Source organism: Eulemur rufifrons, chromosome 5 (genome assembly GCF_041146395.1).
Source record: "Eulemur rufifrons isolate Redbay chromosome 5, OSU_ERuf_1, whole genome shotgun sequence".
In the NCBI taxonomy this organism is placed as follows: domain Eukaryota; kingdom Metazoa; phylum Chordata; class Mammalia; order Primates; family Lemuridae; genus Eulemur; species Eulemur rufifrons.
This window is the reverse complement of record NC_090987.1, coordinates 41,450,713-41,472,307: the sequence shown is the minus strand read 5'-3', so window position 1 is coordinate 41,472,307 and position 21,595 is coordinate 41,450,713. Positions and strand designations below refer to the sequence as shown.

General features: G+C 45.2%; 1 protein-coding gene across 4 annotated transcripts in view; it reads left to right on the top strand.

Moving 5' to 3' along the window:
- The first annotated feature begins 457 nt into the window (after positions 1-457).
- The window catches only part of GATA6 (GATA binding protein 6), a 95,868-nt gene continuing 74,730 nt past the window's right edge, over positions 458-21,595 (top strand). For 2 of the 4 annotated variants that reach the window (XM_069468186.1, XM_069468183.1), the window contains exon 1: positions 458-543. In XM_069468186.1, coding sequence (XP_069324287.1) covers positions 499-543 — 45 coding nt within the window. In that variant the 5' untranslated portion in view covers positions 458-498. Of the gene's footprint in view, positions 544-2,281; positions 2,332-21,595 lie in introns of those variants that run through there. The other 2 variants (XM_069468189.1, XM_069468184.1) reach the window with 2 other exon arrangements.

Sequence of the window (21,595 nt, the reverse complement as noted above, 5' to 3'; positions counted from 1 at the left end):
TGTGCTCCTGAACAGACAAGAGACACATTGTGTGACACCAGCAGCTGAACTTGTAAAACGTGTTCTAAGCCCCAAATATATCATGTTTTACCTGCATTTGAAAATAAGCAAATCATATGAAATATGTTTTGGAAAATGCACCCCACTGCCTCTGCAAAATATTACCGAGTGGACAGCAAATTCTGCCTGCGCCTTGCTCGGTTTCAGGGAGGGCGACGCAGGCGGGGGGAGCTTTGTTTGCTCAGCATCTCACGCCAGGCCACGCTTGTGACAGTCTGAAACGCGACTGTGAATAGCAAGTATATCACAAGGGTTCTCAAATATGAAAGTGCAGTTGGAACAAAGAGCAGGCACCAGTCAGACTTCCTCTGTTAAAGATTATCCAGTGTGTCACCTGGGTGCCAACATTCCCATAAATCCCAGCAGCTATAAGCAGCTCTATCTCACCTAGTGTAACTTAACGGCTTTGAAACCCTGCCTGGGACCTCATAGCATTCCATGAAACGACCTCATCACAGGGGAATGAACTTTATCTTGAAGACTGTAAGTGTGTTTGCTTTAAAGATGATTTACCATGCTCAACAATGACCAAATTTCCTAAATTAAACCTGATCTCTTGTTATAATTATGTCTCTCACAAGCTCATTGAGAGGAATATGTCAGCTAGGGAAGTGTAAATTTCTCTGGGTTGGCCTTTAAATGAATCCCAAGGCTGATTCCCAGTTGGGCGGAAGCAAAGGTAGTAAGGTTTCTCCCGTGGGGAAGGCAGAACCAGTTCCCGTTGGAGAGACGCTTGGGAGAAGCTCCTTCCCGAACTCTGCCCCATCTTCCTCCTTCTGGGTCCTAACTCTGTCTCCTGCTCTTTGGGGAAGTGAGGCTCTCAGGACTCACGGTCTGCGACAGAGGTCAGACAGGAGGAGAAGCCAGTTGCTGTGAGCAGTGACTGCTCCGGCCAGAGCCTGCCCCAGGCTTCAATATGCTCATTTGTTCTGTCCCCACTGGCTTCCAGACAGACAGCCTGGTTCTGAGAGAGGAATGGTCCATACCCCTTGCTGAAATTTGTTGCCTTTGCTCTAATTGTGACAGGGCACTTACAGTCCAGCTAAAGGATAAGGGCTAATCCGTGAAAACCATTTGGGAACAAACATAAGACAACAGAAATTCAAAGGAGAGAAGGTAGTCCATGGGAGCTAGCATGTTGAAAGACCTGTGGACAGGGCGATCCTTGAGCCCCCAAGAGTGAGTAGGGTTTGGGCAGGCAAGGAAAGGGCTTTCTAGGTGAGGGGCATGTCATGTCATAGGTAGATGGCAGATATAGGCTCATTTTATTTTATTTTGTTTTGTGACAGGGTCTTGCTCTTTCAGCCAGGCTGGAGTGCAGTGGTCCAATCATAGCTCACTGTAGCCTTGAACTTCTGGGTTCAGGAGGTCCTCCCACCTCAGCCTCCTGAATAGCTGTGCCTGAGGGACGACAGGCGCGTGACACCATGCCACATCTGACTAATTTTTAAAATTTTTGTAGAGACAGGATATTGCTATATTTCCCAGGCTTGTCTTGAACTCCTAGCCTCAAGCAATCCTCCTGCCTCAGCCTTCCAAGTAGCTGGGACTACATGCATGTGCCACCATGCCCGGCTAATTTTTCTCTCTATATATATTTTTAGCTGTCCATATAATTTCTTCCTATTTTTAGTAGAGATGGGTCTTTCTCTTGCTCAGGCTGGTCTCAAACTGCTGAGCTCAAACAGTCCTTCCATCTCGGGCTCCCAGAGTGCTAGGATTACAGGCATGAGCCACTGCACCTGGCTCAATGTTTAAATTTTTTGTAGAGACAGGGTCTTGCTATGTTTCCCAGGGTTTTCTTGAACTCCTACCCTCAGGCAGTCCTCCTGCCTCAGCTTCCCAAAGCACTGGGATCACAGGTGTGAACCACTGTACCTGGTCATCCTTTGTGCACTTTTGTAGAAACTTGTAGCAGAGCTGAGTGGTTTCAGAAGTAGAACCAAAGCCCTGTGCTTCGGGAATTGGGCAGCAGGTCTCAGGCAGGGGCTGGATCAGAGGAACACAGAGGTGCTTTCCAGCTCTGGGGCAGATGGTCCCTCGCACACACATACGCGTGAGTGGACGCCGAGTGTCCGATGGCCATTCTGCTGACCTGAGGTCACTTGCCTTTCTTAGAAGACGAAGCTGCTTGTTGCAGGGGGCAGCAAAGACATTCTGGCTTTACTCTTGCAAGCCTGTGCTATTTTGGGCACGTGACTGACCTCAGTGCTTTACAAAATGGGAGTAATGATGCCCTCTTTCCAGAGCTAATCTGCAGGAAAATATGAGGTAATATATTAATGCCAGGGGCTCGTAAATGCTGGTTTCCTTTTCTCTTCCTGTGTCGCTCTTCTGGACGGATTTTTCTCCTCCTCTTAACTTTTATTTTGCCCTGCTGGAACTTCCTTTCCCACTTACCCCACCCACCCCAAATCGTCCCTGGGCTCCATGTGAAGGACCCAAGTGTGTGTACGGAAAGATTAAGCTGTCTGTTTTATAAAGGAGCAATGTATTCAAAATGGGGCACATCAAAAGTAAATGTAGGTGACAAATGTTTATATTTGGAAAGTGTTTCTGCTTTGATCCTGGTTTCTATTTTTTGAGAGCTTGACAAATGTGCCCTCTGGGCCTTGGCTTCAAACCTCTTCAGTCAGCAGAGCACTTTACTTGCCGCGAAACTCATTTGATCATGCACTTGCTGTTCCTCCTAATCCGGGAGATTCGAAGTCACAGAATAGGCCTCCCCTTGTACCCTGTGTGCCGCCCAGAGCCGGCGTGGCCGGGGTCTCTGAAGTCTGGCTCTTAGGACTACAAATGCCACAGGCCAACGGAGCCCTTCCCCGGTTCCTTTCCCTGGCTCGGCCACCACGAACGGTTCCCTGACACCCTCCACCTTCCTTCCTTCTCCATGAGCTCACACGGAGCCTTTTCTGAACTACCTCTGACCCAGCTACTTGGGAAGGTGCCAAAGGTGATTTCCCCAGGGGGAATTTCTTCAGGGGTGGTTGTGTGGCATTGAACTCTGACGAAAGTCTCCATACGGTTGGCTACAGAATGGATTTTTCCAGGGTTTCTTAGACGTCTTGGAAGAAAAATCTTGACAGGCTTAAAAAAAAATGGTCAGCCACCACGTCTTGCCCCATCCTTGCAGGTAGGTTATAAAGAGTCCCCAGGTGTGCGGTGACTCAGCATGACAATGGTGTTCTGCAGCCTCGTGTGGGTTTGAACGCTCCAGTCATGAGAAAGCCTCAGCCAGCTGCCAGGCGGATTTTCACTGGAAGGCCTCCTTGTCCACAAAGTGGTTTCTTTCAGTCTGAACCAATTTCTTTCCACTTTTGGACCTTTGAGCTGAAAACAGGACGGAAGGTCACTGGGATGGTAGCCACTATTCCTGCCAGGGTCAGTGTCCAACCAGGGAAACAGGATCCGCTCTGAGCGTTCCCAGCAGAGGGACTGCAATGCCAGGAGTGAGTTCTGCAGGTGGAGGAACCAGACAGGGGACAGTGAGACAGCCGAGAGGTTAGCTCCAGCAGGAAGCCTCTGCCACCCCAGGCTGGAAGGACAGGAGGAGGTGGTATTACTTGAGTGTGGGGGCTGAGGTCACCTGGCAGAAATGGGGGCCACAGTGGGTCCATCTTGCAGGAGCTGGAGCCGTGGACAAGATGGATCCTCTACTAGCAGGGAGGAAGGGGGAGAAATGCTCTTCCTCCTCCACCCTTTCCCCCTCTCTAGCTGGACCCTTTCGTTGGCCATTGCTGAACCCAGAAAGAAGCCACTGACACATATCCTGGGCAGGTTCAGCCACCAGCTCCCCACCCTTGAGTTAGGGGATGGATCAGGGAACAGTGAGAAGGTTCTCTGGCCCCTGGAGTGTGGAAGCCTGCTCTGGGAATTCTCCCTTCTCAGAAAACTGGAAAGCATTAGGCGGAGGGGAGACAGCCAGCATTCTGGAAAGGGAAAGGCATGAAAGCCGCCAAGCCTGCGCTCAGTGCAGACAGAGCCACCTCCCGTGCGGGGAGAGGGGGTGGGGGATGCTCCGTAGGCCCCAAGATCTCACAGCCACGCGCATCCCTAAATAACTTTTGGGCCTCACTCACCAATGACTGTGACACACTGTTGGCTAAGAACTCAGAACCGCTGGCTTAGGCAGGTGGCATTTCCAAGAATGCTCTGCGCTGGGATTAGCAGGTTATGAACTCCCCCAGGGGTCAATGAGAAATGTGACTCTTACGCGTCTTGATAACCAAGAGGCACCATTGTTTGGCCCCTTTTCCTAAATTCTGGGTTGTGGAGATGTTCTAGGTGTGAGGACACGGGTGACTCTGGGAATCTGTAGCCCGGGTCCCATCTCTTACGCGATTACTCTCCTACAGCTTTACAGACACTGCCTGCTTATCTCCATGCGTCCTGTGTGTGGTGTGTGGGAATACAGTTTTTGAGAGTTGGGGGTTGCTAAGCAACTCTCTGGAAGTGCAGGGCTGCAGATTCCACCCTGCCGGGTCACCTTGGGAAGGACGCGCCACTGCCTGGGCCTTGGTTCTCTCTGGGAGTTATAGAAGCTTCAGAATGTAACGTATGCCCCAAATACACACTTTCTGGTGGTGTTTAACAATAGCACATTTTTTTTTTTGTATTTGCAAATATATGTTTGTTGTAGAAGATTTGGAAAACACAGAAGAAAATAAAAAGTGCCTATGATTTCATAATCCCAAAATAAACATTGCTAATAATTTTGTGAATTTACCTTCAGTTTTTTTTAAATTGAGTATATATCTTAAATTGAGGTTGTACTCTATATATAATTATATACTTTTCTATCTAATATTAGGTGGAAAGGCACATGAGTATTTTACTTTTATAAAAACATGTTTTTCATCAATAAGTAACATCCCAGTCAGATGGATACACTGCATTTTGTTTAGTTATTCTTTGTTATAGGATGTTTATAGTGTTTCCAATTATTTTCCTCTAAACATTCTTTCCCATAAATTTAGAACTTAGTACACCTAAAAAGATAAATACAATTAAGAGGTGTTACACTCTAAAGAAGAAAATATTTGCAGAAAAAAGACAGAGGCTCCATGTTCTTAATATATGAAGAGATCTTTTAAATCAATATAAAAATCATTGTTGCTCTAATGGAAAAATGCACAGAGAAACTGAAGAATTATCCAGTCTGATTAACGTTCAAAGTCACCGATAGGTAGTCAGGAAACACAAATTAAGACAACAATATGACCTTCCTTGTTTTTGCCTCTAAAATTATGGCAAAGATAAAAGCAAACCAAAAGCCAGAAAATGTGATGCTGGTGGTAGTGACGGTGCAGAAGACACAGAGATTATGTTCATATTATTACTAGTGGAAAGGAAAATTGGTAGACCTTCCTTGTTTTTAGAGACTTTTTTATTCATTTATTTAGTTAATAATTATCAAGTCCCTATTGTATACAAATATATTTTTAGGTGCTAGGAATAATATGAATATACATAGGATATAGCTCTCATTCATATGGAAGTTGTGATCAAGTAAGAGAGATCACAGATATCCGAATGAAGACAATGCAAGGTACAGTGGATTGACAGTGGGAACACTGGATTTGGAATAGGAAGACTTGGGTTCTGATCTTGGCTTTGGTCTCTTACTAGCTGTGCAACTTTGGAAAAATCACTTTACAATCTTCACCTGCAAAATGGATTTTAGGAGGATTAAATGAGACCACAGATTTAAAAATATTTTGTAAATTGCTCATGCTTTTCACATCTAAATCTAGTGTTTTTGTGATTGTGAAGGAAGAAATCATCACTTCCTATTGGCAGACTCAGAAGGCTGGTGGAGAAGAAGAAATTATATAAAGCTTTTAAGGGAGAGGATTGACAATACGAGATGAGAAAGGGCAGCCATCCAGGTGGCGGGAATTGGAGGCAGGAGAGGCTAAGGGAGGTTTAGGACCCTGTAAGTATAAGGTATTGGGGGGCATAACGGGGATTGAGGAGATACCCTGGGAAAGGTCGACTGGGAACAAACCGTAAGAGAATCCGATGTAAGGCCAAAGAATCTGGACTTTATTCTGTGAGCAATCAGAGCTATAGATATTTTTAAGCAGAGAAGGTACTGAAAGTTAAGGTTGATATCTAAAGGAGGAAGAAAATGATAGCTGAACTCAGCACTCAGATCTTGGTTTCTAATACAGGTTGAGTATCCTTTCTCTGAAATGCTTGGGACCAGAAGTGTTCTGGATCTCACATGTTTTCAGATTTTGGAATATTTGCATTCTACTTACTGCTAATTGAGTATCCCAGATCCAAAAATCTGAAATCTGAAATGCTCCAATAAGCATTTCTATTGAGCATCATGTTGGCACTCGAAAAGTTTTGGATTTTGTTTTATCAGATTTGGGATGCCCAACCTGTATCTTTCTCCAGTGAGAGGAACAAGAGCTCCTTGAAGGAATGGCAGATGCTGAGGCTGGGGCCTGGAAATGCAAAATCAGCAGGAAGATCTAGTAGTGCCTGAAAGTGAAGAAGGCTAAAACAAAACAAAAAACAAAACAAAGGGATAGGGTATATCAAAGGGACACAAAGAGCCAACCAGAAAGTTCCCAGTGACCAAAGCTGAAACGATTTGGGCAACAAAATAAGTAATGTAGTACTGGATTTTAACCAAAAGTATAAAATAAATATCTATGAATCCACACTGATATCAATAAATGAGGGGAGAACAGGTGAATCTTCCTTTTAGAAATCCACATAATGTACGCAGATACTCCTCCTGCCAAGAAGTAGAGCTAAGTTCCAGGCCAGCCCCTCCTCACTCCCCTCCACCCAGTGTGGGCTGTGGTTAGTGACTTGATTCCAAAGCATAGAGTGTGGAAAGGTGAGGGAGGGGAGTGACTTTATAGAGGAGAAACTCGGCAGATAGTACCCTGGCCTGGAGATCAACCCTAACATCATCAACAATAAATCATGTGGGTCGCACCCTTGATGTGTTGATGGTACCTTTGATGTACTGTGATATAAGGAGGAGGGCAATTCACCTCTATGATGTTCTTACCCATAACTGCAGTATAACCATAAGAAAAATATCAGATAGACTCAAATTGAAGGGCATTCTACAAAATAGCTCACCAGTATTTCTCAAAATAGTCAAGGTCATAGACAAACGAGACAAATCTGATGGACTGCCACAGACCAGAGGAGACTGAAGAGACATGATGACTAATGCGACATGATATCCTCGGTGGGGTCCTGGAACAGAAAAAGGGTATTAAAGGAAAAACAGATGAAATCAGAATAAAGTGCAGAGTTTAGTTAAAGAGTAATAAACCGACGTTAGTTTCTCTGTTGTAAAGAAGGTCCCATGGTGACAGGATAACAATAGGGGAAACTGGATGAGGAATATACAGGAACTCTCTGCACTACCTCTGCAACTTTATTATGGTCTAGAGCTATGTTAAAGTAAAAAGTGTTATTTACAAAAAATTTTAGAGTCAGGAGTGCGGTTTCTGAGAGTGCTGGGTGCTTGGCGGGTCAGGGCTTCCTCTCCCTGACTGGAGGAACATCCACTGCACCTAGTTCCGGTCACTCGTGAGGTTGGAGGTTTGCCAGGAAGAACAAGCCATAAATCAGGCTGTATTGTTCAAGGAGATGAACACTTTTTACCAGGGTAAAAAGTGTGGTCTGATCCATTTGGCAGGAAATGGGAAGGCTGTCGCCTACTCTGGGTATAAAAGATTCTGCATCTGGCCGGGCGCGGTGGCTCACGCCTGTAATCCTAGCACTCTGGGAGGCCGAGGCGGGTGGATCGCTCAAGGTCAGGAGTTCGAGACCAGCCTGAGCGAGACCCCGTCTCTACTAAAAATAGAAAGACATTATATGGACAACTAAAAATCTATATAGAAAAAATTAGCCGGGCATGGTGGCGCATGCCTGTAGTCCCAGCTACTCGGGAGGCTGAGGCAGTAGGATCGCTTAAGCCGAGGAGTCTGAGGTTGCTGTGAGCTAAGCTGACGCCACGGCACTCACTCTAGCCTGGGCAACAAAGTGAGACTCTGTCTCAACAAAAAAAAAAAAAAAAAAAAAAAAAAAACATAAAAAAAAAAAAAAGATTCTGCATCAAGGACATTGTCACCTCATGGTAGAATGATGGCTGGAGAAGAAAATTCTGTAATGCCCTAAATAAGAGTATTTACTTGAGATAAAAGACTATGCACACAGATTAATATTCCATTCCTTAAGTATCAAAAGAACGCTGGCACAAATTATAGCATTAGAGAGGTTTTCATGGTTTGGTTGACACCCAGCCATGTTGGGAGGAGACCTGCTTAGTACTCTGTCTTTACCACTTACTCGCCGAGTTGTGATATGAACACAAGCAACCTGCAGGCTTGAGAAGGCCCAGGTCTACTTGAGAAGGTGCATTTTGCCATCTTTCAAATAAGAGATTTCAGTGAAGCACCGCCACGCTGAGCTGCCTCACAGGGCTCTTTGAAAATGTTCAAGCTGATAAAGCTCTTTGAGGACAAGGTACTTTGTGCTGCTTAAGAATAAACAGTTCCGTTTAGACATCTCTTATTGAAGATTGCTCCGTGTTGGAAAGCAAATAAATAAGAAGCAAGCCAAATCAGATAGGTACAGGTGCATAGTAGAAATCAATGGTGAGTTAACAGAAGTGAACGTATATATTCAAATGATTTATTTTTATTTCATAGTGCAGTGTTAAAATTTTTGTAGATCTTTTTTTGTAAACTAATTAAGTTGTAGTACCAAGAAATACTATTTGGCTAGATTCTATCTGAAAAAAAATTTTTTTAAAGATAAATGAATGCTGCAAAATTCCCTGTAGACGGTGATGATAGATTCTATGGTGACTTTGATGGGAGGCACTCGATGGGGACAGGTGTAAGGAATGAGCTGTCTGGATAAAATTTACACTGTGCCACCCAACAATTGGACACCCATCTGCCTTATTGTTATTGAAGGCTGGGTTTTTCCTGTAGCTTAGAAAGTCAACCTGGAAACTCACAAAGACAGACACACACACACACACACACACAATGTCTTACAAAATTCCTTCAGACGTATCAGTTAATTTTTCCTTGTAACACTTGAAGACTTCTATGATAATCATTGAAGATATAATTAGCCTGATTTTCCTGGACCCTCATCTCTGTAACCATCTTTTCTATTTTTGGACCTGCAAAGATGAAATATGACAGAAAGTTTTCATAGGCTTAGATTAACTCCACAGTACATTTTAGATTACCTTGTTTTTATGTTCTCCTTGGAAGCTGTGATTCTCTCACTGAAATGTCTATTTGTCATTAAATTAAGAATTTTAAAAAAAAAATTAAGTTAAAAAAACTTTCCCCGTTATCCCACTCTTAGCACCACAATTTTTAAATGTCTTTCTGCCAATGAACCTCTAAGTCGAACCCAAGTGTCACAGGCATCCTGGAATGTGTTCTCTCCACACTCCCCCATTCCTCCAAAAAGAGAAGACTTGTTTTCCCCTAATGTGCATTTGCAAGTATCTCTAGCTTAGAAGTTGGTCGATGCTGGACATTAACTTGGGGCCGTTCTTCCTGTCGAAGTCATTATTTGGTAAGCACACTTTGGTTTTGTCCTTGCATTTTCTTGAGCCTGAGAGATAGGACTGATTACATGATTTGCAGGACCCAGTGCAAACTGAAAATGCCAGGGCCCTTGTTCAGAATTTATTAAGAATTTCAAGAGAGTGACAGCAGAGCATTGAACCAAGTATGGGGTCCCTCTAAGTACCAGGTTGGCACAGGTTGAATGCCTATGAAGGGGACTTCAGGTTATGGAGCTTCTCAGCATGCCCCGACCGCCTAACCCCAGAAGAAAGGAGGAGGAAGAACTTTAGACCCCACTGTCTACCATTCATTCAGAGAGGCCAGTAGGAGGCAGAGAATGGGGAACCTGATGCCCTCTGCTCAGCAGCTCAGCCTAGTCCTTGTGATGAGACAGTCGGGGGACTAGTTAGGAGAGGGGAACAGGATGGCCTGAAGTCAGATTTCTGTGGTCAGGTGACAGCACCTTCTTCATAACACCAGTGAGGGGAGGATGAACCTGACCTGGACACCAAGACCTCCTCCTGCTCCTCCAGAGCGAAGTGGAAGGGTCAGAAACCCCCTAAATGCCCCTAGGACCACCTGATGCTGGGCCTCCCAAGGTGTGGACCTCAGTTCAGTTGAACAGTTTTTGAGCAGTTACATAACATCTGGGACAGAGCTAGAAGCTAGAGGTAAATATAAATGAATAAATAAATGAATGAATGAATAAAGTACCTTCCCTCAAAGAGATAGTCTAGTGGGGGAGGCAAATATGTAAATAGATAATACCAGAATAAATATATCAGTTTTGTTTTGTTTTGTTTTTGAGACAGAGTCTTGCTCTGTTGCCCCTGGTAGAGTGCAGTGGCATCATCACAGCTCACTGCAACCTCAGACTCCTGGACTCAAGCAATCCTCCTGCCTCAGCCTCTCGAGTAGCTGGGACTGCAGGCATGAGACACTACTGGCTGGCTAATTTTTCTATTTTTTGTACAGTGGGGGGTCTCACTCTTGCTCAGGCTGGTCTCGAACTCCTGAACTCATGTGATCCTCCCACCTCAGCCTCCCAGAGTGCTAGAATTACAGGCATGAGCCACCTCACCCGGCCTATGTCAGATGTTTTTAAAGGCCTCCTTATCCTGCCTTGGTATTGGAGACTTGGGACTTCCTGGCCTGATGAAACTAAAGTGACCCAGGCTCTCTGCGTGTCCATGTCCAATCCTGGATGTGGCAGGTAAGAGGAGCTGTGTGTTCCAAACACCAGCACCAGAAGGCTTTTCGTCAGGGTGCACACAGCAGTGTCCGCCAGTGAAAAACCCCGGTGTGTGGATGTTTTATTTAAGTTCTGTCTAAATACATTTTCAAGGTTCTAGGTACATATATGCCTCATAACCAAACAAATGCCAAAGTTTTCAGTGGATTCGATTTATTTTTAACTTCACCAGTTGAGATGATTAAAGAGTTTATTGCTTTATTAGATAGCAATAAGAGTCCCATCATAACGTGAAAAGAATCTTCCATGAGTTTCTTTTGCACCTTTAAATGACCTTTTACAGTGTTTTCTCAAAATCAAATACTTTTCTGAAGCAAATAGCTTGACATTTCACATCATATGATAGGTTGGGGCTATAAAAAGGAGCTGGTAGATGATTCCACATCACTTGTTATAAATTCAGTTTGCACACGAAGGTGGCAATTGCTGTACATTCAGTTTGCTTACAGAGGGGCCTGAATCCCCAACAGATCAGATCAGCCCTCTGTCAGGCTGTAGTACCCATGTTTCCCCAACCCCAAATTGATAAAGATGATTTTTTATTTGCTAATCATTTGGCAATGACTAGCACTCTCCTAAAAACAGCAATTCAGAGGGTTTAAAGCTAGAATTGTTGCTCACAAACAGAACTTCTCCTGCCTTTGTAGCTGGGGTCACTTGAGATATTCACCTCTGTCCTTCCCTATAGCTGTCCCTGTGCATTTTTCTGATCTGATTACGACCCACTCAATGACACAGCAAGGCTCCAAGCCCCATCCCTATGCCAGCATAGGTGTGTACGTGTTAGGTCCACATGAAATGCTGATTGAATGAGTACATTAGTGATTTCCATTTCTTTCTTGCAAGCAGCTTTGCAAACACTATTCTATTAATCTTGCGGTGGCCCTGAGTTGTGGTAAGCAGAAGGAAAGTTCATTTTTGCATGAAGAAACAGAGCCCTTACTAAGCTAAATGAACTGCCCAAAGTGACACAGCAAGTTGAGACAGGAGCTAGGCTGCAGACTCAGTTTCCTCGCCTATTGAGCAGAGCCACTGTCTCTTGTTAAATAACCAAAGTAACAAATGTTGGCTATAAACCCGCCTGATACAATTGGTTAATGATGGAACTTGCTAACTAAGAGTAGTGTCAAAAGTATTTGACGATTTACTGTTAACCTTTCTTGGGCACTCATTTTTGGAAACCAGATGTCAAAACCTTCCATGAGCTAAAGAAGAGAAAAACCAGCTGACACCCAATCTGTGCTTAGGTATGAAAGCTTCTCTGATACTGGTCCCCTCTCCACATTTTTTTTTTTTTTTTGGTAAACACATAAATACCAGGAACAGTATGTCTAGGATTAGTAACTCAACTTTCTATGATTTAAGAAGCATTGAAAAAAACCTAGAAGATAGTTGGAGGGAATAAAAATGTTAATTTCATGATGACAGAGGTTGGCGGTAGCTCTTGGCCACTACAAAAGGGGAACTAACACATCCTTTTTGTACGGAAAAGTAAAAGGAGAACCGAGTTGAGCCTGTGCCACAGAGGGCAGCAGAAAGGCCAGAGCTTATAAAAAAAGAAGTGAGCCGAATAAACCACTCTTCTTGGAAAATCGTACTGGGGGAAAAGAGAGAGAAAAGAGAAAAGAATAAAAATCTGGTGCTGGAAATTTTTTTTTCTGAAATGAAATGTATAAATAGTGTTACTTAATATAGACCTGAAATTTTTTCTTTGTTTTGTGGTGGGAAAGTAAGCAGCAGTAGAAAGATCCACACGGAGGAATGACCCAGAATTTGGAAAGAATCGAGTGGCATCCCCACCTCTGGCTGACACTGGCTAACCAGTTGCCTAAGGTGATCGAGTTGTTCGTTTGCTCAACAGCCGTATCAGACTGTTCTGTCCAATCCTGGGAGTGGACAGTATGATTCCAAGGGGCAACCAGCGGCCATGTGGCCGTGGGGACACAATCACTGTTTACCTTTTTATTACTAGGTAACATTATGGTCCCCATATCACAGTTGGGTTTGGCTGTCAGATCTAATAATTGTGCATTTTTGGAAAAATATTTAACATCTTTTTATGAGTGGGCCTGTGACATGAACTTTCAACATACGGATCGAAATACAGAAAAGCCAGTAAGCTTTACTGCATGGTTTTGAAGGCAAACCTGTCACTTCTGCCCTTAAGTCTGCTCTTTTTCTGTTCTCTCAGAAGTTCTGCCTCCTGAGAAGATTCAAACCCCCTAGTCAGACAGGTCACTGCCTGGCCGTCTGGGCATAAGGGACAGCAGTACGCAGAGAGGGTCACTCATGGCTATCCAAGGAGAGGAGACCCGATGCTTCCCTCTCCCTTAGCAGCTTGGAGCTGCATCTGGGGTGGATGTGAACACTTTTCTCAGTGCGGTTGGGTTGGGGACAAATTTGCTCCTCCTCACCTTCCCGCCCCCTCCCACAGCAGGTTCGCTGGCAGGGACAGCCTCTACACACAATGTGGTTCTTGGGAAACAAAGCTCAGCTCCAAGCCCATGTTTTGCGACTAAGACCTATTTGCATCCTAACTGCATGTCCCTTCTCAGAGGGCCTGAGGCCTGTTGATGCCTCTCTGCGTGTTTGTGCCTTGGAATGTGAATGGAGGGCCAGATGGCACTGTGGGGGCCAGGGAAGCCTCTTTAGGCTTGAGTCACTCTTGGTTCAGGGGACTTCCTGTAGTGAGGACACCATTGCTCTACTTTCTGATACAAGCTGGAGAAGGCTGCAGAGGATGAGGCTTCCCTTGAGATTAAGAGTCTGGAAAATTTGATAGGTGCGACCCTGTACAATCTTTCTTTGATTCACATGAGCTGTTGTAAGAGTCCCTTTAAACAAAACCATGTGCAACACGGTAGGCTGATACACAGGTAGATGCCACTGATTTGACCCTGGGCAGCTTATGCTGGAATCTTACATTCCAGAATGAAAACTGAAAAATGAAGGTTCATCATATTCTTCCAACCCAATGGGGAGAACTGGCTTCTTTTCTTGAGCTATTTTTTAATTTTCTTTTTGCATTTGAAGGTACGAAGTATCTTGTGTGAAATTCCGTTCTGATGAGAGATGCTATCCAATTTTTAAAAAGCGCAGATGTCTTTTTTATAGAATGACTTTTGTTCTTTTGCAGAGATGCCCAACAATGGGATTGCTGGATCAAATGGTAGGTCTACTTGTATCTGTTTAAGGTATCTCCATATTGCTTTCCATAGAGGTTGCACTAGTTTGCAGTCCCACCAGCAGTGCGTGAGTGTTCTTGTCTCTCCGTATCCACGACAACATTTATTGTTTTGGGACTTTTTGATAAAGGCCATTCTCACTGGGGTTAAGTGGTATCTCATTGTGATTTTGATTTGCATTTCCCTGATGAACAGAGATGTTGAGCATTTCTAGAGATGTTGGCCATTCTTCTGTCTTCTTTTGAAAAATTTCTATTCATGTCCTTTGCCCACTTTTTGATAGGGTTCTTTGATTTTTTCTTGCTGATTTTCCTGAGTTCTAAATAGATTCTAGTTATCAGTCCTTTATCGGATGTGTAGTATGCGAAAATTTTTTCCCACTCCATAGGTTGTCAGTTTGCTCTTGTGATAGTGTCTTTGGCTGTGCAGAAGCTTTTTTAGCACCTCTTGTATTTTCCTGGATAGAACTGAACCCATTCTACTAAGTGAAGTATCCCAAGAACGGAAAAATAAGCACCACATGTACTCACCATCAAATTGGTTTCACTGATCATCACCAAAGAGCACATTTAGGAATAACATTAATCGGGTGTCGGGCAGATGTAGTGGGGAGGGGATGGGTGTATACATACATAATGAGTGCGATGCACACCGTCTGGGGGATGAACACTCTCGAAGCTTTGATTGGGGGGGAAGAGAGGGGGCAAGGGCAATATATGTAACCTAAACTTTTGTACCCCCATAATATGCTGAAATAAAAAAAAAAAGCGAGAGGTAATGTTAGGAATCCTCTCATTTCTATAGTTATTTTTGGCCAAGTCTTTTCGAACTTTCCAGACTTCCAAAAAACCAAATGCCACAAGAAAAAGACACCTATGAACCTCTTACTTCTTGACATTGAAACCTGCTATCTCCTTGGGGTAATTCGTGTTGGGATTGAACAGTCTGATTCAGAGCCTGGTTTCCTCTGGGTCTCACAGCACACCGTCAATGGGGCAGTTGAAACACATGTGCCAAAGCACAATGGTCAGGTTGGGTGGGAGAAGCTCTGGAGCAGAAAATCCTGAGAAGCGCCCCCCACCAAAAAACCCCCTAGAGAGTTCAATCCTCTTCTTGTCATGGGATGGGGAATGTGGGTGGGAGGGGAAGAGGTAAAATGGTGGGGAATCAACAGTGATCCCAGGTGTAAATTTAATTTAACTTTTTGGAATTGATTAACTTGTTATTAGGTTGAAGTTCTAACCTGAGATCTAAGAGTCTTCTTCATTAAGATGCATGATTTCAGGGTGGGTGGGCTGGGAGGTGCCTTAGTCATCAGATTCAGTTATCATGAAGGCTCGGGTTGGGCAGGGAACTGTATGTAAGTGTCTTCTGCTATCTGTCTGTTTGATGTTCGGACTTTCCATTGTTCTCCTTGTGAGATTACAACTTCTCACCCACCCCTGGGCACCTTTTAAGTTTCTCTGTTCTCAAATTCCTCTGAAATAAGGTTCCCAGAGGTGCAAGCAGGCGGCTACGGTGGACAGCTTGCCTCCAGGTCGCCCAGCCAGAAGGTGGGAGAGATAAGGGCAGTGGCCACCCGCCCAGCCCTGCCCTGTGGAGCCGACCAGACTTTGTTGGCTGAGGGGACAGCTGGCCAGTGTCAGGCAAGAACAATAAGGAAGCGGTAGATCGATTAGGTCATGCAAGCTCTGACCTGTGGGACTCTTTTGCTCAACTCTTCCCTTTCTCCCACTCCAAGGGACAAAACGTCAATGCTTTTCATTACAAAATTCTCCTCCAGTGGCTGGGTCCCATCCCCAGGTGTCCCTGACCCCCCAAACTGCAGCTGTGGGGTGTCAGTGAAGACCCAGAGGGGGAAAAGGAAGTTCCCTCTGGTTTGCAAATTCTCTGACTTTTCTAGGGACTGTAGAGGCTGTCTTCCTTTTTGGCCAGTCTAGAACCCATGCTGTGAGGAGGTGAGGGGCAAGGATAACAAACAGGGTCAGGGAGGGTCCCCCAGAGCCCCGGGAAACGGCAGCTCAGTGAAGGAGGCAGTTGCTGACGAAAGCAAGAACTGTTTCCTCCGGAGCCTTGTGAAGGGCCTGGGCATTTGCCAGAAGGGAGGTGCAATGTTTAAAAGGGATTTCACCTTTAAATAGAACGCATTTAGCAGCCGTCTGAGCGATCATTTGGAGGAGGGGGAGCTATTATGCCAGTTCAGTCAAGACAATGGCATCTTGTTCCCCTAGCAGTGAGCCCTGATAAAATTGCCTGTCCAGGGGAAGGAAAGTATTTCATTATTGTACTTTTGAAAAAGGATAATCCTTTCTGTATTTCCTTTCTGGGGGAGGGTAGCCTTTGTTCTTGTGCCTCTGACCCACAGCTACTTCTCACATTCGGTTTCAGGGGAAAGAACTTGGATTTTTTTTTTTTTTTTTTAATGTGTGTGATTAAATGACTGAGCTGTTAGACCGATCTCAGGGATTCTGTAATCGATGAACCAGTGGTGATACTATGGAGATCTCACAAAATTCTCATCCAGGCTGGCGTTGCTGACACTCTGGGAGCCCCCTCCATCCCTGAGGGATTCCGGGGTGGGCGCGTCCCACTGCCGCGTGCAGGGCAGGCCGACTGACCATGGGTGGATGTGCAACTCTGGAGACGACCTTTCAGACTCAGGAGGCCACCAGCTACCACTCTGGTGACCTCACTGCAGGACAGAAAGTATAACCAGGGAAGTAGGTGCTTTCACGAAATCACCAAACCTGGAAGTTGGAAAAGATCTTAAAGCTCATCAAGGCCGATGTTTAACGTGCTTTGTAGCACACCATGGTGCAGCCCGTACATTACAGGCCCCAGGAATGTTAGAAAACAAAAGAGAACATTAGAAACCCTGCCCGACAGAGTTCCTCAAGTCATTGTGTTCTTAGCACGCTCAGGAAGTTTCAAGCATCCTTTTTCAGTCTTCAAAGTTGTTTTAATCACGAAGTATCTCTCACTGAGGGACGAGAGCCTTCCGGTGTACTAGCGAGGGATGTCTGCTTCTCAGTGTCCTCCTTCTCTGGGGTGACCTTTTCTTTTTTCAGGCAAAGTGCAAAGACCTCACCTTTTCTTAGAAGGCTCCATGACTAAGAGTCTCTTTCCTGACTTTGGTCATCCCCTTGTTACGGTCTCACCTTCAAAGGAGTGGTGGCAATTGGGTCTCAGGATTCTCTGCTGGCCACAGGTTCTCCTCTCATCAAGTCTGGCTATTGGGGGCAGGAGAACAAGGGCCTGCTGCCACCTCTGGGACTTGCCTGCCAGGTTGTCAAGCGTGAGCAGGAGAAAGCCAGTCCTCATCCCACCAGAGGGGGGCCCTTTCTGGGAACATACTGGGTATCTTTTAGGATAGTCACTAATTGATATTTTGGTGGGAGCAGTGGCTCTCCTGGGGACCTGACTATAGGCATCGGTGCCAGCCCGCGCTGTCGTGTGAATGTCCAGAGAGGTTGTTTTCTGAATATGCAGTAGGTGGAGGGGGGTGGTATTAATACTAGCGAGGCTGCAGTGTGCATGCGTGTGTGTGTGTGTGTGTGTGTGTGTACTCTCGAGTGTGTGGGGTGGGGAGGGGGAAGGAGATACTACCCTGGTCCTAGACTAAGCCTTTTCGGCAGGACATATATTGGAAATAGTAATGGCACGAGGGTGGAGCTTACAGAATTACCTAACAGCAGAATTTCTTTGAGCCAGCAAGACTCAGAAATCAAATCCTCAGGGCTACGCCACTCGACCCTCAGTGCTTTAGTCATGGCATGCCTGCTGCCAGGGTTTGGAGAATAATTTAAACCCTCCTAGGGCACCTGTCTACTTTGTGTGAATCTGTCTGGCAGTACACACTCATGCATATCCTTGTCTCGGGTCCCTTTGCTCTGTTTCTGGGATGAAGGGGGATCAGAGAATTGTTAGGCAGGGAAGACTTTCCCACCTTTTGTTCGTTACTATCCTCTCTCATAAAAAAACAAAACCAGGCCTGGCGCGGTGGCTCACGCCTGTAATCCTAGCACTCTGGGAGGCCAAGGCGGGAGGATCATCTGAGCTCAGGAGTTCGAAACCAGCCTGAGCAAGAGTGAGACCCTGTCTTTACTAAAAATAGAAAGAAATTATCTGGACAGCTAAAAACAAATATATATATATAGAAAAAAAATTAGCCGGGCATGGTGGCACATACCTGTAGTCCCAGCTACTTGGGAGGCTGAGGCAGGAGGATTGCTTGAGCCCAAGAGTTTGAGGTTGCTGTGAGCTAGACTGATGCCACGGCACTCACTCTAGCCCGGGCAACAGAGTGAGACTCTGTCTCAAAAAAAAAAAAAAAAAACCAACAACAAAACAACCAAAAAAACAAAAACAAAAAGAAAAAGACCAAACCCAAAAAACAAAATAAAACCAAGAACCAAAAAACAAACAAACAACAAGGGTAAAATATCTGAGATCCTAGTTGTACTTTTACTTGGAATTAAAAATAATTTTGATACTTTTGACATTAAGCAAATAGTGAATCCGGGCGTGGTGACTCACACCTGTAATCCCAGGTGCTGGGGAGGCCGAGGTGGGAGGATCGCTTGAGCCCAGGAGTTCATGACCAGCCTGGGCAACATAGTGAGACCCTGTCTCTATAAAAAGATAGAAATGGAAAATGAAAAATAGAGCAGAGGGACCCCAGACAAGGCGATGCGTGAGTGTGCTCTGGCTCTGCCAGATGGAGTCACAGAAGGAACACGTGCGAGTCTGTCCACTCATTGTCCTAGCTTTGACCTCTTCGTTCCTTAGACTTGTCCAGAATGGAAAACAGCAGTACTGGGAGGGGCAGGGGCATCCGGGGGGAGCTGGGAAAGGGGTTATTAGGGTTATTTCTTGGCCACTTCCAGCACAGACAGGGGCAGGAACCCCAACCCGCTCTGAATTACGGACCTGCTGTTACCACTCAATAGAGGCCTGAGTAGGCTCCAAATCACCTAACTGGAGTGGATCACTTTTCCTGGCAGGTAGTTGATTGCTTTTCCCATTTGCTGAATCTTATTGAATTTCAGTTGCTTTAAACTGCTAGAAAAAGCTGCTTTAAAACCCCAGCACATCAGTGCAGGGCACCACCATCCTCACCATCGTAAACCCTCTGCCCTCCGGCACGTGACCAGCCTGCATTGCGAGAGGTGAAAGATCGGCCTTTTATTGTTTGTGAAAGCACTCAGCAACCCAGAAATAAACACGGACGCTGATGTTGATCCGAGAACTAAAGGATATCTTTCAAGCCTAATAAATGTGATAAAAATAAACAATATCCTTTCATAAATTGAATGGAGCATGGCTCTGTGTTTACCTTGTGTCATGTACTTAAGATTACCCCATTGGAAGAAGAAAACACTTGATTAATGCAGGGAGTCTATTTTGTAATCTGCAGTGGTTGGAAAATATTTTCCACTTACTACCATGCCCTTCTTTTTTTTTCCGCTTCTCTAAGGAAGTTATTGATGTTATACTTTACAGTCATGAGGATGCAGCAACTTCTAATGAGAAATCCAACAGATTCCCAAACTGTAGCCACCTCCTCTTTGGTAGTTGCTTAGAAAGGATTCCATGTTCTTCTTTATTCCATCCTGTGGCTGAGGAATTTTACTTCGGGTGTTATGACATCTGAGACTAATAACAACAGTAATAACAATCTCTAGCACTTATTCAAGCACTTGGCAAGCACTTTCTATAAATTATTTAGCCACGCAATCCTATGGGGTAGGAACTTTTTCATTCCCACTTTATTGATGACAACCTAAGATTCTGGGACTAAGTGTCTTGTTCAATGTCATACAGCCAATACATGGTGGAAGATGGGATTTAAGACCACCTCTGCCTGAGTCCTGTTCTCACTTGAATGGATACATCAGTCGTGACATTGAAGGAAGGGCATCCATCTTATTCATTCATTTACTGAGCTTCGTCTGGGCATCAGGCCTTGGTCTAAGCACTGGAGATACTGGACCAAAGGGACAAAATCCCTGCCCTGGTGGAGCTTACATTCTAGTGAGGTCTAGTGAGATGAGATCTAAAATCAATAAAATAAATGATCAAATATGTACTAGTTGAATGGTGACAGATGATACGAAGAAAAATAAATCAAGCAATGAATATAGGAGATATGGGCAGGGGTTGCACTTTTAAACAGGGCAGTCAGGGAAGGCTTCATTGAGAAGGTTGAGGTTCCAAGGAAAAGCTGAAGGAGGTGAGGGAGTGAACGGTATGCTCTGTGGGGGCAGCTGGAACATGCAAAGGCCCTGAGGCAGGGCTGTGCTTGGCATGTTTGAGGAACCACGAGACCAGGGTGGCTGCAGAAGTGCCAAGCAAGGGGGAGGACAATAGGGAGGCTGAGATAGGTGCAAGGAGCGGGGTTGGAGTAGAACCTCGCAGGCCACACGGCGATGGCTTCTTTTACTCACAGTAAGGTGGGGAGCCATTGGAGGGTTGTGAGCAGAGAAGTGACATGATCTGACTTAAGTTCTAAAAGGATCCCTCAGGCTGCCGTGTGGGGATAGACTCGAGAAGGACAGAATAGAAGCCAGGACCCCGGTCGGGAGACTCCTGCAGTCAACCAGGTGGGAGATGGCGGTGGCTCAGACCAGGGCAGGAGCCCTGGCAGGGATGAGCAGTGGGTGGGTTCTGAAAATAAATGGAAGCGAACCAGAATCTGCTGACGGACTGGGAGACGTGAGAAGGAAAGGAGTGAGGTTTTCATCTGGGGTGAATCCATGAGAGAAGTTAGGAGGAGTGACTTAAAATCATTTTACTGCAGAAGAGGGTTGAGAAGGGGAAAGGTGAGAGAGAGTGCCCACACTTCTATTTCTAACAGGTCTGAAAATGGGCTTTTAAAAAATTCCCAACACAAAGAAAAGACAAATGTTTGAGGTGATGCATATCCCACTTACCCTGATTTGATCATTACACATTGGATGCAAGTATCGAACAAAGAACAAAAAGAAATCTCAGGCTTTTGTGGCCGACTTTTACCCCATGCAATCAGCTCCCCGAAAAGCAGGAGCCACAGACAGGGGACATCCAAGTTGGTGGCTGCAAATTGACAAAAGCGTATCCTGCCTAAAAGAAAATTCTACAAAAACAAGGCCTTTCTCCTGTCTGTTTTCTTCCGGAGAAAATCTTTTCTAACCCAGCGTGAGGGACATTTGTCATAAACCATCATTGCACAGGAACCTATGATTGTGACTGAATGAGGACAGGCCAGTTAGTGGATTATAGAGGTGAATATTCTGAGGGTGAGGGTGGGTCCTGAGATATGCAAAGTCTGACTTCTGATGCAGATATGCTTATCAGACCGGAATCTTGCAGGTTCCCGGAGGAAGTAGGAATAAGGGATAAGGGAAGGTTTAGCATAGCCGAAGGGAGGCCTAATCTAGGGGCCACTGATCTGACACCAGAGAAGAAGTCTCTAAAAACCAAGGCAAGGGGTGAGGGGCAGCATCCCATGGACCAAGGTCATGGGGGATTAGGAAACTCAATCA